We start from the raw sequence: 15,000 nt of genomic DNA, 5'->3' as shown, positions 1-15,000 counted from the left end.
CACCAAACCTGTTCCTGGAGGGCCGGTGTCCTGCATATTTTAGCTCCAACCCTAATCAAACACACCTGAACAAGCTAATCAAGCTCTTACTTGGTATTCTTGAAACATCCAGGCAGGTGGGTTAAGGCAAGTTGGAGCTAAACCCTGCAGGGACACCAGCCCTCCAAGACCAGGATTGGTGACCCCTGCTCTAATCTATTAGGGTTATCATATAACTTAAACTAAAACACAATTAATAAATATGCTGTATTAACAGTTAAAAAAAATAATGACAAAACTGCAAAAACACAATTACTCAGACTTGAGCTTTAAAAATAAAAACAGCAAATTGAAACAGAAATCTAGTTTAACCACTAAATAAAACCTACAACAGTTACTTAGTTTTACTGAAATAACATTGTTGTATTGTACATTTAATTCCTATTAACAGGTCCAAATACAGATTTTAAATCAAATCTTTTTTTTTTTTTTTTGCAGTGAATAAACCTAAAGTGAAATGTAACACCAGAACCGTTCTGTTTCTCAGGGTGATATATATACTCTGTATATATACATATATTTACATAAAATTGACGTGAAATGCATGACACACTTTTATCTCTCCAGAGAGAGATAGAGAGCAAAATGTGCTTAACAGGCAGACAGCACAAACTTTGATTTCCCACTACAAAAAAAAAGAAGTAAGAAATGTCTCCGTCTGGATGTGTTTCATCTCTCTGACTCTGATGTCTCCTTTGTTTCTCTTTCAGCAACAACGAAGGCTGGATCTTCTGACCATCACCAACCCCGGTGAGTGCGCAAATTTGAGTTTGTCTGCTTGTTTTGTTTGTTATTCAGCTCACGACACTATATACTCCAGGAGACTTTGTGACTTTCCTCACTTCACACAACAAGCATCAGCTGCACCCCAAGAGCAAAAACCTGCAAAAAGAGGCCTTTTAGTCAGCATTTTGGCCATCCTGTCGTAACACCTCGGGCCTGCCTGTCCCAGAGCAGCGGGTACAGTCTGTGTCTCCGAGTCTCTATGGGAGGCTGAATGTTTTCTGTGAAGGCTGAAACTGCATTCGGAGCTCTAGGAGAGACAGATGGGGGATGCAGGCCCCCATATGTCTAAAATATCTGGCTTGCTCTAATACACTTTGATTAAAATAATGTTTATGTAAGGCACGTGGAGTAGGCTAATTTCCCCAGCTTTGCTCAGCATCTGTTCCCTAAAGCCACACAAGACTGTACCGCTGACCTTCACAACTTCACAAAAGACACGCACGGCGCAACATGGGCTTTTTTAGCTTACCTCGTTTCGGGTTATATAATGAAAGTGACTTTTTTTCTTTTCTTTTTTTTTTTGGCTCGCTCTCTCTCTCGTTTTCTCCCCTCCTCACTCTACAGCTCTTGCCATTTTGGGATTGTAATTTTGCTGATTTCAGCGTGCAGTAAAATCTACTTTTCCCCCATAAAAACTCCACAATTGTGCACAAGCAGACCACGGTGGGACTCTGGAGAGCCGTTGTGCTTTTTTTTTGCTGATCTAGAACTCCCTGAATGCGGTTATTAAAACTACTACTAAACTGGTATTAGATCACCGGGCTACAGATGTGCCTAATGACTTATTGATGAGGTGAACGGGGTGTTTTAGTTGCTATAAATTAAGAATCTGAGCGGTAAATGAGCTCATTCGTCCTTGTCGTTTTCTATAAGGCTGCGGCTTATTAGGATTCCTTGTGCAAAGTGTGTATGCACTCTGACCTCTGGAGTGGGACGGAAACTTGTTTTCCCGCTATATGGAAAGCAGCTCACACTCTTAGATGACTGATACTGCAACATTTTACATAGGTATATATGTGTGTGTGGGGTGGAAATCATAGAAATTAACATACGTGTGTCCATATTCCTTAATGAGATCTCGGCATGTCCTCCCAGGTGCCCTTTTAATAAATATACTTTTTTTTTCACTCACATGCATACAAATATCTTTGGAAATACATCGAAACCCAACATTCTGATATTTACAGATAGGGCAACGTACTTATACTTACATAATTAGTACATTTGTTTACTAAAAGTGCTTAAAATCAGAAAACAAAGGTTGCCGCAGTGGATTGAACTACCAACTAGTCTGGTTAAATTTTTTTTTTTTTTTTTTTTTTTTTTTAAAGAACAACATATAAAGGATTTCATTTCTTTATTTATTTATTGTTTGTTTTATTACAAATTTTTAAGCTTTGCCAGCAAAATGAAAGTCTCTTAACAAAGAATGTATGACTTTTTTCTTTAAATGGCTCTTGGATTAACTTTTACAATTTGATGTGTTTGTCTGGGGACCATTCTTTTTCTTCTGAGTGTAACTTTTTTATATATCTAGTGTAAAATAGATTTATTAAAATAAAATAAAATTTAAGTTCAATAAAAAAATGGAAAAATGTATGCCTTTTGCATTAATACAGCCATAATGATATAATAATAATAATAATAATAATAATAATAATAATAATAATAATAATAATAATAATAATAATAATAATAATAATAAAATAAAATAAACTATTTAAAAATAATAATATTCATTCATTGATAAACTTTCCTTCAGCTTAGTCTGATTTATCAGATGTCTCCATAGTGGATTGAATCGGCAACTATTCTGGCATTTGTTTCACGCACTGGATGCCCTTCTAGCCTCAATCAAAGTTGGGAAAAGTTACTTTTGAAAGTAGTGCATTACAATATTGAGTTACTACCCAAAGAAAAAAAATAATAATAATTGTGCTACTTAGTTATGGAAAGTAATGTGTTTTATTACTTTTGAGTTACTTTTGCATTACTTTTCCTTATTTGGCTGAGGCTTTATCTCTTTCAGAACTTGCTGGTGTTTTTTTCAGCTTTTTTATAGAGAAGTTCTGCATTTAACAGCCACTTATAACCTACACGTTCATTTTCCTTTAAAAAAAATGTAGGATAAAATTATATTCAGAGAACTTTCTGAGCCCAGAGCTATGCATGCTGTATATACAGATTAATGAAAGCAATAAAGTAATGTGTTTGCAACTTTTGAATGTTATTAGTTAAGTAAATTCCCTGTCCATTGTCCATTGAGATAAAGCCTAAGTGTACTAACATGAAATGATTTATATTAAGGCAAAAACTGATTTTAAAACCTTTAAAATGTTTAACAACAAAATGAACAGTAAGATGATAAAAAACACCCCAAATCAAAATAAATCTTTGAGCTTAATGCATTTACTAAACTCATTTATGTGGCCTTAACAAATGTGTAAATCGTTACCTAAAAGAGAAAAAAATCATACTGTATTACAAAACGCAGTCACTTCTACAGTAACGTCAGACAGTGGCTGCATCTCCTCAACAATAAAAGCAATAACCATTATTTTTTTGTTTAGTTGAATTGATTGTTTTACCTGAAGAACATGAACTTATGTAAATCATAGCTGAAGGTGGGGTGCAGGTGTAGCGCTTTGCAGTCCAGTTTTTTTTTTTTTTTTTTTTTTTTGCAGTTGTCAACAGTTTTATTTACACATAATCTACACTGAACGACAATCCATTTCTTTTCTTCGATGAGTTCAAAATAACAAGAATCCATTGCAAAAATGTAAGTCTCCAGCCTGCCATAGTTTCTGTTTCTGACTGTCTGTAGTGATGACAGGCGATTCACGAATGAATTGTTTGTTTTAACCAGATCTTCTAAGTGAACCGGTTGAACCAGTTCTATAAATTGTAAGTTGTAAAATGGTTTGCGTCTTCAGCAAGTACTAACATACCAGATATCTCCACTCGAAATAAACCCATATCCTGAGTTATTCATTTACTAGAACAGTACACTGACTCATCTGCTGTGAAAAAACAGACCTGATGTCCCTTAGTCAACCTGGCTAAGGTCATTATTGTTCCGCAATATATTTTGTAAAAGCTAATTAAGCAAGGTAAAAAGTATCTCGCATTACATTTTTTTTTAAAAGTAACTTGGAAAAGGAATATTATTACGTAACACGCGTTACTTATAACGCCTTACCCCAACACTGGCCACCGCACAGTATTAGGAACCAATTTACACTCATATACTACGGCCAATTTAGTTAATCCAATGCACCTATAGCAAATGTCTTTAGATTGTGGGGGAAACCGGAGCACCCGTAGGAAACCCACACGAACATGGGGATAACATGTAAACTAAACACAGAAACGCCAAGTGACTCTGCTATAACTCAAACCAGCAACCTTCTTACTGTCAGGAGACATTGCTAACCACTGAGCCACTGTGCCACCCTATATAATAATAATATTAATAATTAAATAAAAAATGTTTTTCCTCCAATATGCAAAGCAGCTCACGCTCTTACTGATGCAGCAACAATTTAAATAGGTGTAAGTGTGTGTGTGTGAGAGATGATAAAAATTAACATACATGTATCCATAGCCCTTAATGAGATCTTGCCCTTTGTGGTCTCTGGGAGTGTTGCGAGCCCTGGCCCCTCGGTAGGAGCCCGGCGTCTGGTTGAGGCCCTGTAGATCAGTGGTGAGGGGGGTCTCGATGCTCTGGCCCCTCATTAGCTCTCCTGTGTGAAGGAGCGCTTCCCTCTCAACCCCTGCCAGACCCTCTTTAATTGGACACTTGAGCAGCACGATGTGAATCTGGCTCCATTGAAGCCTGACATTTCAAACAGCTGACCTTTCTAAGGCCAGTACAGCTAAAGAATGATTAGCCTCGCCCACCGTTCCCATCACCATGCAGAACGCAAACTAAACACTGCCTACATGGAGAAGGGGGAAAAGAGGGATGAAGGAAAACAAAAATTAAAAGAATGGACTTGTACTTACTGAGGAAAGTGTCAGTTTGAATAGAAACGCTTTTAAGTAAGGAAAACTCTTGCAGAACAAAGTCACAAATTTTTTCCACTTTCACATACAAAATTTTGTATTACATTAGTCGTGATGATAATTGACTACCTAAGATTCATTCCTTTTAATGATTATAGCGCAACTATTTTTGTAAATAGGTTCATTTTACAACCCGTATTAGAATTAAACAGGTAAATTTGACCATTTTTTTTTTATCCATCCAGCCGATCTTTGGGGTCAAGCAGAAGCACTTTTAGCTTAGCTTAGCTTAGCATAAATCATTAAATCAGATTCAACCATTAACACCTGACCGTTTAGCAAATTAAATATTTAAATTTAAAAAGGTTCTGTTTTTTACACCAAAATGTCTAGTAACTATTATCGCAGTCCAGTGTAATAATCATCCTTGACTTTGCTGCCATATCATTTCTTCAACAGGCACAATGTTATTATGCAGTGCCTAATATAGTTCCTAGCTTACTAAGTAACAATGCTGGTTGATGCATAGTATGGCGGCAAATTTCCTTGATTATAATGCCAAATTAGGGCCCAATCCCAATTCTATTTTTTACCCTTATCCCCTCGGATACTGTTGTAGTTATTCCAGTTATTACTTTTTTTGTATTTATATTCAGGAAATCAGTGAAGGCAACAATATCATGTTATTCCCTACTGAAAAAAAACTACTTAAACCAGCTTAGGCTGGTTGGCTGGTTTTAGCTGGTCGACCAGGCTGGTTTTAGAGGGGTTTTGGTCATTTCCAGGCTGGTTTCCAGCCATTTCCAGCCTGGTTTTAGCTAGTCAGGCTGGGAGATGACCAGCTAATATGTCTGTCTGTCTGTCTGTCTGTCTGTCTATATATCTATCAATCAATCAAATAAATAAAGACATACAAATAAATATCCAATCAATAACTAAATCAAGCAAACAGAGCATAAAATTTAAAAATAAAACAAGAAATAAAAATAGCATTATTTCACAATACATATGTTTGTAAGTTTTATGTTCTAATGAAAGAATTTTCACCCTCATCATCATCATTATCAATGCAAATTGTGTTGGTGGTGCACAAGAATATGCTAGGGCTACACAATATCGTTCAAGCATCGATATCACAATGTGTGTTTCGGTGATAGTCACATCACAGGATCTGATTTTTATTAAAGAGAAAAAAATTTAAGAAATTATTAAATAATATTATTTTTAAATAATTTATACAATGATGACCATGTTATTTTATGTTTAAGTGTTGAATTTATGTTCCTGGATCTCTCCAGAAAACCATAAAGCACTGTTTATATTATTTTATCTTTGTTCTGTTGTATTTATATATGCTTGTAATTTATTATATGAATGAAATATTTCCAAATGGAGTGATTCGATGCATGTGGTGAAATACTATTCATATCGCAATATATAGTATATTGCAAAAAAACATAATATAGCTATTTTAGATTTTTCCGATATTGTGCAGCCCTCATATATCCTATAGTATTACATTATTATTATAATTATATTATTATTATTAATATTTTTAAAAAGAAGTATATAAGACAAAGCAATAAAAAAAAAAAACTTTGCCAACCATGTAAACATGAAAATCTCTGTGTCTGAAGGAGCTTTGGTCAGACGTGTGATAGACTTGGGATTGTGCTGGTCTTGAAGGGGGGCTGCAGTGTGTTTGGAGCTTAGAGGGAGAAAATTGAGTTCAGCCATCTTTTCGGAAAGGCTATTGTCGATCTATTGATTTGAATGCCCTTTTCATATCTGCAGTCTCCGTTGCGTTATTGTTCAGCTGGACAATTAACTTTGCTTGGCTGGTGTTTAGTCTCTGTGTCACTGCCCCCCCATGGCCACCGTCTCACAGCGTTACAAAAAAAAAAAAGGTCAATTACATTCATGAGACTTGGAGAGATGTGCAAGCTCACTGCTCTGAGAACAGATATTCCACAACCTTCAGATCTCCTCAAACGTTGGACACACACACACAGAGAGAGACACTCACACGCTCTCATGTCTTCATCTGTGTGTGGATTTATGTAAATCATGGCAGTAATGAGAGCCTGTAAAGGTTCCCGGTTAGTGAAAAACAGCGGTCAATACTGTTGTTCTGTTCAGCTGCTCTTTTAATGACTCTTTTACACCTGACAGCTCAAACATGACGATAAACTAATTGTGATGTTTTGAAATCCGTGCTAAAATTAGAATTACACTGTAAAAAATAATCCGTAATTTTTAGGTTTATTTCCGGCTCCTGGGGTGCCGGAAATAAACAGTAAATAGTATACAGTGTATACTATTAAATTAGATTTTCAAATGACATGTTATTTAATTATCAATAATCATGCATTTATGTGTTTTAAATATGTGCAGTATGTAAAAAGTACTATATTAATAATGTAAATGTTTTATTATTATTATTATTATTATTACAGTGTTAATGTGAATGAATTTAGCCAATTATTATTTTACTGGTAAAATTATTGGACAATCTTAAAGGGACAAATTACTGTAAAAAAGTATTTATTCTATGTATTATATTAAATATGTATTACATTAATATATAATACATATTTTGATATTTAATTACTTAATCATTTTCTTCGTCTTAGTTCCTTATTTATTAGGGGCCGCCACAGCGGAATGAACCACCAACTATTCCAGCACATGTTTTTTATGCAGCTGATGCCCTTTTAGCTGCAATCCAATACTGGTAAACACCCATACATTCTCATATTCACATGCTCTCATTCACTACAGACAATTTAGTTTCTCCAATTCACTTAAATCGCATATCTTTGGACTGCGGGGGAAACCGGAGCACCCTGAGGAAACCTACGCAAACATTGGGAGAACTTCATGCAGAAATGCCCAGCCAGTACTCAAATCAGCCACCTTCTTGCTGTGAGGTGACAGTGCTAACCACTGTCAAATTAACAAAATTAACAAAAATAAAATAATAAACTACGATAAAGTTTGCATCTTTACACATGTGGATCTTTGGTTCTGAATTTGTTTACTTAAGTTTGTATTATTTCATCTATATTATTATTTTGTGTTTTTATAGGTACATTTGATTTAAGGTAGTTTTCAGAGTATTGCTTGTTAAACCTGCATTTGGAAAACCATCTCACAGGGATCCATGTTTACAATGTATTCTCAAAATTGCATAAAGCTGCTTAATAAAAGAGTTTCAGCTCAGTACTGTCAATAGGGTGCAGCACACACTTTAAATGGAAAAAAAAAATACAACATCATTTAACTGTGCAAATATGTATTTATTAATGTCTATAAACATCCATTTACATTGCAGCCTTTTCCAATTCGCTATATTGCAAGAATTGACCAGTTTTCAAAATTGTGATAAGATAAATTGTTTTAATGATAATGAAAATTTAACAATACTAATTGTCAGAAAATTGAATGTGGTTTACCTTGAAACTGTGACAACACTGCACTTGTAAGAGCCCATTTAATATGTCTATATATATATATATTTATTTATTTATTTTTTATTATTTTTTTTAAGTTTATTTCCAAGTAATAACTTAAAGTATGTTTTTCTAATATTCAAGAGAAGCAATTTTAGTATAAATATGTCAATAATAGTTATTATGCTTTCTTCAATATGAATGATCTGGTTTTTCTTTAATGCTCGTGGAAGATTTGAAATGTTGCGGTGGTAATAGGAGAGAAAGACGGTTTCCTAGCCATCAGTTTATGGAATCTTGTGTCTAAATCAGGGGTCACTAATATAAGTCCTGGAGGGCCTGTGACCCTGCAGGTTTTAGCTTCAACTTGCTTTAACACACCGGTCCAGATGTTAACGTATACCTAGTAAGACCTTGATTAGCTTGATAAGGTGAGTTTGATTATGGTTGTAACTAAAATATGCAGGACACCAGACCTCAAGGAACAAGTTCGGTGACCTCTGGTCTAAATGTTTAAAGAGACACAAGTTAAAGGTTTGTACACATTATTCATAAATTAGCAGTTTTCCGTATTTTGTTTTTCATTTTCCCCATTTATTGATAGTTTGGAGCTGCATTGTGGTACCTTAATCTTTCTTCCAAAAACTTTTAACCTTGAAAAGTTCAAAAAAGTTACTTAAAGTAATAAAGTGACATATTGTCTGGGTTGAGGATGTATATTACAGTACAAAAACCTTGTAATAAACCGTCAGTACATTTTCTGTTGTTTTACAGAATTTGATTTCTCTTTATGTTATTTCTTATACATTATAATATTATTTCAAACTAAAATGTCACTAAAGAAGTCACTTTGTTGAACTGTAGAGTTGAATTTTCAATATTAAAAGTTGACAGAGAGATCAAGGTCCCATTATGTAATTCACAACCATAAACAAACAGATAACACTTGAAAATCACACAATATGGAAAGATATTATTAAATATTTGTACTTTTGCTTATTAAGTAAACTCGCATTTGTTTGTTGTCACACTTTATCTGCCATTACTTTACTACAACACTAGTTACTTTATTTTGCATACAAGCGTTCAGCCTAATGTAGAAGAATGCAACATATTCAATGCATCTCCTCTCTTGAGCCTCAGTGGCCCTCTGATATAAATGTTTAAAACACATTCTCAGCCAGTTCCGCCGCTTGGCCTGAGCAAATGTGTCCCTGAGTGTGTTCTTGGCCATTTCTGTAATGGTGTCTGTATGGCGTCCAGCAGCATAACAGGTCTGAGCCTGACGGTCTCTGGACTGGGGCTGTGTGGCCAGACACCCTGATGTTTGTGCTTTTGTGTCTGGCCACAGCAGCTCCAGGCCAAAGCGGCCACTTGGCCAGCTGCATCTCACCTCGGCCAATACCTGCACCAATGAGATCTGCCTTTAATGGAGCACAGGGATCAGGCCAGGCGCATGGAGAAAGAGAAGATGTATTGTATTGATCATTGCACTTCTCTGTAGTCGCTTCGTCTTAACATCCCGATCACTGACTGAATGATGGAAGGTGGTTAAAAAGTTGAATGCAATGAATAAAATTAATGAACAGCGGTCGGTAGAGTCCACACAGAGAGGGAGAAGCGAAAACGTCTGTTCGGCTGCCGCATGCTGTCTATTTTCCAGTTGATTTTTTCCAAATGCACACAAAGGAGCATAGCAAAAGGGCTGTGAGCCTGTTAATGAAGAAAGAATAAGAGCGTTAATGTAGTCTGGAGGAAAGAGAGAGAGAAGGAGAGAGCGCGCGCCGCTAGTCTGGCTTGGAAAATATTTGTAAAATATGCATCATTAAACCATTATTTAAAAACATGTCTGGAGCCCAGCCTTGAAGCTTTTCAACAACTAATGCCTCTAGTTAATATCCTCAGCCATGCAAATATCACAATTTCACGCCTTCTTCACATAATCAGCCATGGGTTTTTCTGTTCGCCGTGTGAAAAACAAAACAACACGCTAAAGATATAAATGAAAATGCAGTGTGCTGTTTGCTATTAACTTGTCTTTCTCTTTTCACGGCTTGCCATTTGCGTGTATTTGTGTGTGTGTTTTTGTGTGCGTGAGGGAAGAGGAAATATGTGGTAAAATGTAAATAGTGTTTTAGCAGGCTTTCTGTGGAGACAGACTAGACAGCGATGACTGTTTTGTTGTCTCCAGGGCCACTGCTGTTGCCAAGTGCAGCAAATCCATAAGGGGGGGGGGGGGGGGGGGGGGGGGAGTGAGATTTCAGGTCGGAAGACCTTTTGTTATTTCCTGCAGTGGCGGATGGTGCTTTTCAAGAGCAGGGAATCACTCATCAATGACAAATGCTGTGCTCGGATCTATCTTTTTTTTCTGTTCGAAATACTACTGTCTGCCTGCAAACTATTGACTAAAAGTGCAAAACATTTTGTAACATGAATTGATGCTGGACAACAGGGAGTGCGGATCCAAACGCAGGGTTTATTAGCAGGATGGTCAGGCAAGCAACAGTCAACAACAACACAGGAGCAAACATATGTATACGGGCAATCCAAAGTCGTAGTCAAATAAACAGTCAGATGGTTAAAAAAGGCTGGCAGCAGACAGGAGTAAACAAATAAAACAAAGCTAGGGTACATCACAGCTAGGCAAAACACGGACAATGCATCGTAATGTTCACTGTGCAGTTTAACAAGACTCAGCAACGTGTGTGTTTGTGTGCTGACTTTATAGTCCATGTAATCAGTAAAGGAGCAGCTTCATTCGTGAGAGTCTAATTAATGGAGACTTAGAGCAGGTGTGTGTGTGTATGTTGCATGACTGGATATTGTAGTCTATAGTCCAGCAATTTTGTAGTTTTATGAGATCTGTGAGTTTGCCAGCAATCTGTAACCGTACGTTCACACCGAAAGCGGCGAGAGCGTCAAAGTAGCCGGATTAATTGTCAATGAGAGCCGGCGGTGATAAGCGGCCAGAAGCAGCGCGTCTTCGCCGGTGTGGGTGTCGAGGAGAGTTGCAATCAAGTCAACTTTATAGTAATGAGCAATCAGAATGTAGAAGTCCGCCGCTTGACAGGAGTCCAGAGAATACAGACCTGTGTCCCCTCCCATTTAAGAGCTTAGCCGATCATTGTGTAGAGAAGTCAAGTTGTCAATGAGATGTAAGAATTATTCGTGAAAAATCCAGAAGGTTAAGGATCAGATATTGTTTCAACTGCATATATAATGATTTCTTTATGAATTCCACCATAGCAGGACAAAAATAAACCATTTAGAGCCCTTTGTCCAGTCAACATTGATCTTTTCTTCATTTACATATAAATGTATGCATTTAGCAGATGCTTTTGTCCAGTTAAAATCGAACGTTCAGTTATGTGCCTCTGACATATTTACATTTATTCATTTGCCAGACACTTTTATCCATAATTGACTTATAAATGTGGACAATAGAAGTAATCAAAGCAACAAAAGAACAAATGAAGTAGATTAAATATAGAAGTCATATAAAGGGTATTTTAAAGAAACCTGTTTAGAAAAATAGATTAGATTGTCTATGTTTAAAGATCAAAGAATGAAAATGTGAATGATTTTAACTAAATAAGTTGAATAAGTAAATTCATACATAATGCATGCTTTTTTTCTTTATTTAATACCATATTAAGCAAGATATGTTACATAAAATATGTTAACAAAATTCACAAGACAGAAAAAAAAGCTTAAATCATTCAAATAAACACAAAGCAAAAGTTTGTGATGGTTGTTCCTGAGTCTCTTTGTTCTGAACAGTTAAAGAGTCACGTTATATATGTCCCACATTGCTAAAAATATTAAAAGAGCATATATATGTCCCTAAAAAGTGAAATTTGGTTGTTTTTGCATTGTTTAGAGCAAATTCGTTCTTCTGGTTTATAAAGAAATTTTAAAGCAACATCAAGGCGATGAGAAACACTTGGTTTGAACCAATCAACGGGCTGTATTGTAAATGAGATGCATCATTAATATATTGTACATGATTCAGCTTCGAAGACTCATTTTACCCATTACAGTCTTCAGAGAGAAGTCACATTGTGTTGCCAACCGTAATTAAAACAAGTGAAAGAAGAAGAATTCTTTGGAGACATGGGTCGTCAGTGTTGTGTTTATAAATGTGCCGCACAAAAGTTTTGTTTCCATTTCCCCTGGATGAGAGCACAGCTTGCGTGTGGATCCAAGTAGTTGGATTACAATGGTCTGCTAACACGCAGCAAAAATATGTTTGTAAGGAACATTTTTTACTCAAGAGCTTTTCGAATCTGCAAATGATGAAATCCAGATTTGCCACTTGTCTTCTTTTTAAAAAAAGACGCAGTTACAGTTCATGCTGATTCTCCTGTCTCTCTGGATTGGGTAAGTGTGTGATCAGTGTATTTTGTGTTAAAGGGTCACGAAACACCAAAACACATTTTTTGAGCTATTGACAGTCGTATATGTGTCCCACACTGCTAAAAACACTATTAGGACACCTATATTTCACTAAAAAGTGTAAATTGGTTGTTTTTGCGTTATTTCAAGCAAATTCGTACTTCCTGTTTGAAACGAATTTTTGAAGCTGCGTCACGGTCATGACATAATAGCGTGTATTCCAGCGTGCAGACTGGACGTCTGTGCCAGAGTGTGCCTTATTACGTCTTACAGTGTGTTGCATTAATGCATGAGTAAGCCTTGGTTCAAACCAATCAGCGCGCTCTATTGTGCAACTTCATTAATATTCATTAGTGTCACCGTCTTTACACCACAGAGACGCCACGTTGTGTTGGCAAAACAAGCGTGAAGTGTTGCTTTTAAATTTTGCTGCAGTTAAGTTTCGTTTTCATTTTCTCTCTGTGAGAGCTCAGACTCACGTGTGGATTAACAGTGTACGCGACGCGCGACAACAATAACTTACGTGTCTAAGGGGGATTATTGTTTACCTGAGAGCTGTTCTCATCTGCAAACGCTGAGATCCGGATTCCGGATGTAGTCTTCTCTTCAGACGCGGCTCTAGTTGCTGGTGATTGTTCTGTCTCTACAGATTTGGTAAGTGAGCGACCAGTGCTCTTTGTTTATTCAGTTTGTTCGTATCGAATTAAGTTAACTATTGCACTGAGGGCAAACATGTTAGCACCGCATTTTGTGACCGGAATAACACACGCGGCTCTCTGACGTTACCTGCCGTGTGCGTCTAAGTTTCCGGGAAATGCGGAGTTTTTTTTCTGTCATTCGCCGTGCGGTATCAAACATTGCATGAAAAATACACGCTTAGAGCAGATCCTCGAATCAAATATCGTGTTTGTCGCGAGGGACATGAATGAATTCCCTGAATGAAAGAGCCAAACTGCAGTTAAAGTCCACCAGTTAATAATTTGGCAAATAATTCCACTACAGATGTCCATGTAGGTTAAACACCATCTCTTTCTCCTGTGTGTGTATTTTGACTGAAACTCGCGCGTGCCCAAATAGACACTCCCACACCCTCCCACTTTAGTTCCTCCGACACTCCCCCCTAAACAGAGCTGGACACCCCCACTTTTCTGACTTTTTCCAAAGTGGAGGTGTGAAAACACCCTGCTGAAACGAGGGGGTTTCATGGCCCTTTAAATCAGAAGGCAAAGTTTGTTAGTATCATAAAGACACACCTTAGTCAAAATGATTTAGTTAGGAAGTTTAAAGTAATATCACTACAATATTATGGACTGAAAATCCTTCACTTCCACACAGCTCTCAGATCCGCTGTACATGCTGCTCTCTGAATCAGTCTATCTCCATTGCATCTGTGTTTGTGTTGCAGCTGTGAAAATCAGCTGTAGTGCATTGTAGACTGAAACTCCCCTTTTCATGCCAACCCTTCCCTCTTTCACTACTTGATACTCCCACCTTAACAAAGCTGGACTCATCCACTGCCCTGACTTTTTTCAAACTAGAGGTGTGAAAACACCCTGCTGAGAGAGGGGGGTTACATGGCCCTTTAAACTACTTCTTTTCTACAGAAAAATTTTCCATGTGCTGCAAATTCTTCAATTTTCCTGCATCATTTGCATATTTGAACCCTTTCCAGTAGTGAAGTGTGTGATTTGGAGATCCATCTTTTTACACTGAGGACATTTGAGTGATTCAAACACAACTATTATAAAAGGTTCAGACCCTTGCTGAAGCTCTAGAAGGTAACATGATGTATTAAGAACAGGGGGTGAAAACTTTTAAACAGGATGAAAATGTCCAATTTTTTTATTTTATTGAAATATAATTTCTTCCCATTCCATGCTGCCCTTCAGAAGTAACAGATATGTACTTGCATGTTTCCCAGAAGACAAATTATGTGTAATTTGCCTTGATCTTCAAATTTCTAAAAGATTTTACCCCCTGCTTGAAATCTGAAATCTTACTCAAGGACCCAATTTGCATATAAGAATGATTTTTGAAAGATCACATGACACTGATAGCTGGTCATGATCATATGATCATATGATACTGAAAAATCAGCTCTACCACCAAAACAATAAAGGACAACTTAAATTTAATGATACTTAATAATATTACTCTTTTTACAGCATGGTCTTGATGAGAATGAATCACTTAAAAAAATAACCATCCTCAAACTTTGTTTTCAGGTTTATTTCATATACTTTAATTTAAAAACACGTCAAATAGCAAAAGTAAAATGTCAGTTCACATTGACTTTTTGAACAACGTCCGCTGGTTTTCTGCG

General features: G+C 36.6%; 1 protein-coding gene across 10 annotated transcripts in view; it reads left to right on the top strand.

Moving 5' to 3' along the window:
* Positions 1 to 15,000, top strand: part of agbl4 (AGBL carboxypeptidase 4) — a 685,205-nt gene that overhangs the window by 441,938 nt on the left and 228,267 nt on the right. For all 10 annotated transcript variants that reach the window (XR_012383709.1, XR_012383713.1, XR_012383710.1 and 7 more), the window contains one exon: positions 750 to 789. Coding sequence is in view for 5 of the 10 variants with exons in the window: in XM_073909449.1 (XP_073765550.1) it covers positions 750 to 789 (40 nt within the window). In the remaining 5 variants the exon portion in view is untranslated. The remainder of the gene's footprint in view (positions 1 to 749; positions 790 to 15,000) is intronic.

The sequence above is a fragment of the Danio rerio genome, chromosome 8 (assembly GCF_049306965.1).
Source record: "Danio rerio strain Tuebingen ecotype United States chromosome 8, GRCz12tu, whole genome shotgun sequence".
In the NCBI taxonomy this organism is placed as follows: domain Eukaryota; kingdom Metazoa; phylum Chordata; class Actinopteri; order Cypriniformes; family Danionidae; genus Danio; species Danio rerio.
Note: the sequence above shows the minus strand (reverse complement) of the source record. Positions and strands in the feature narration are given on the sequence as shown.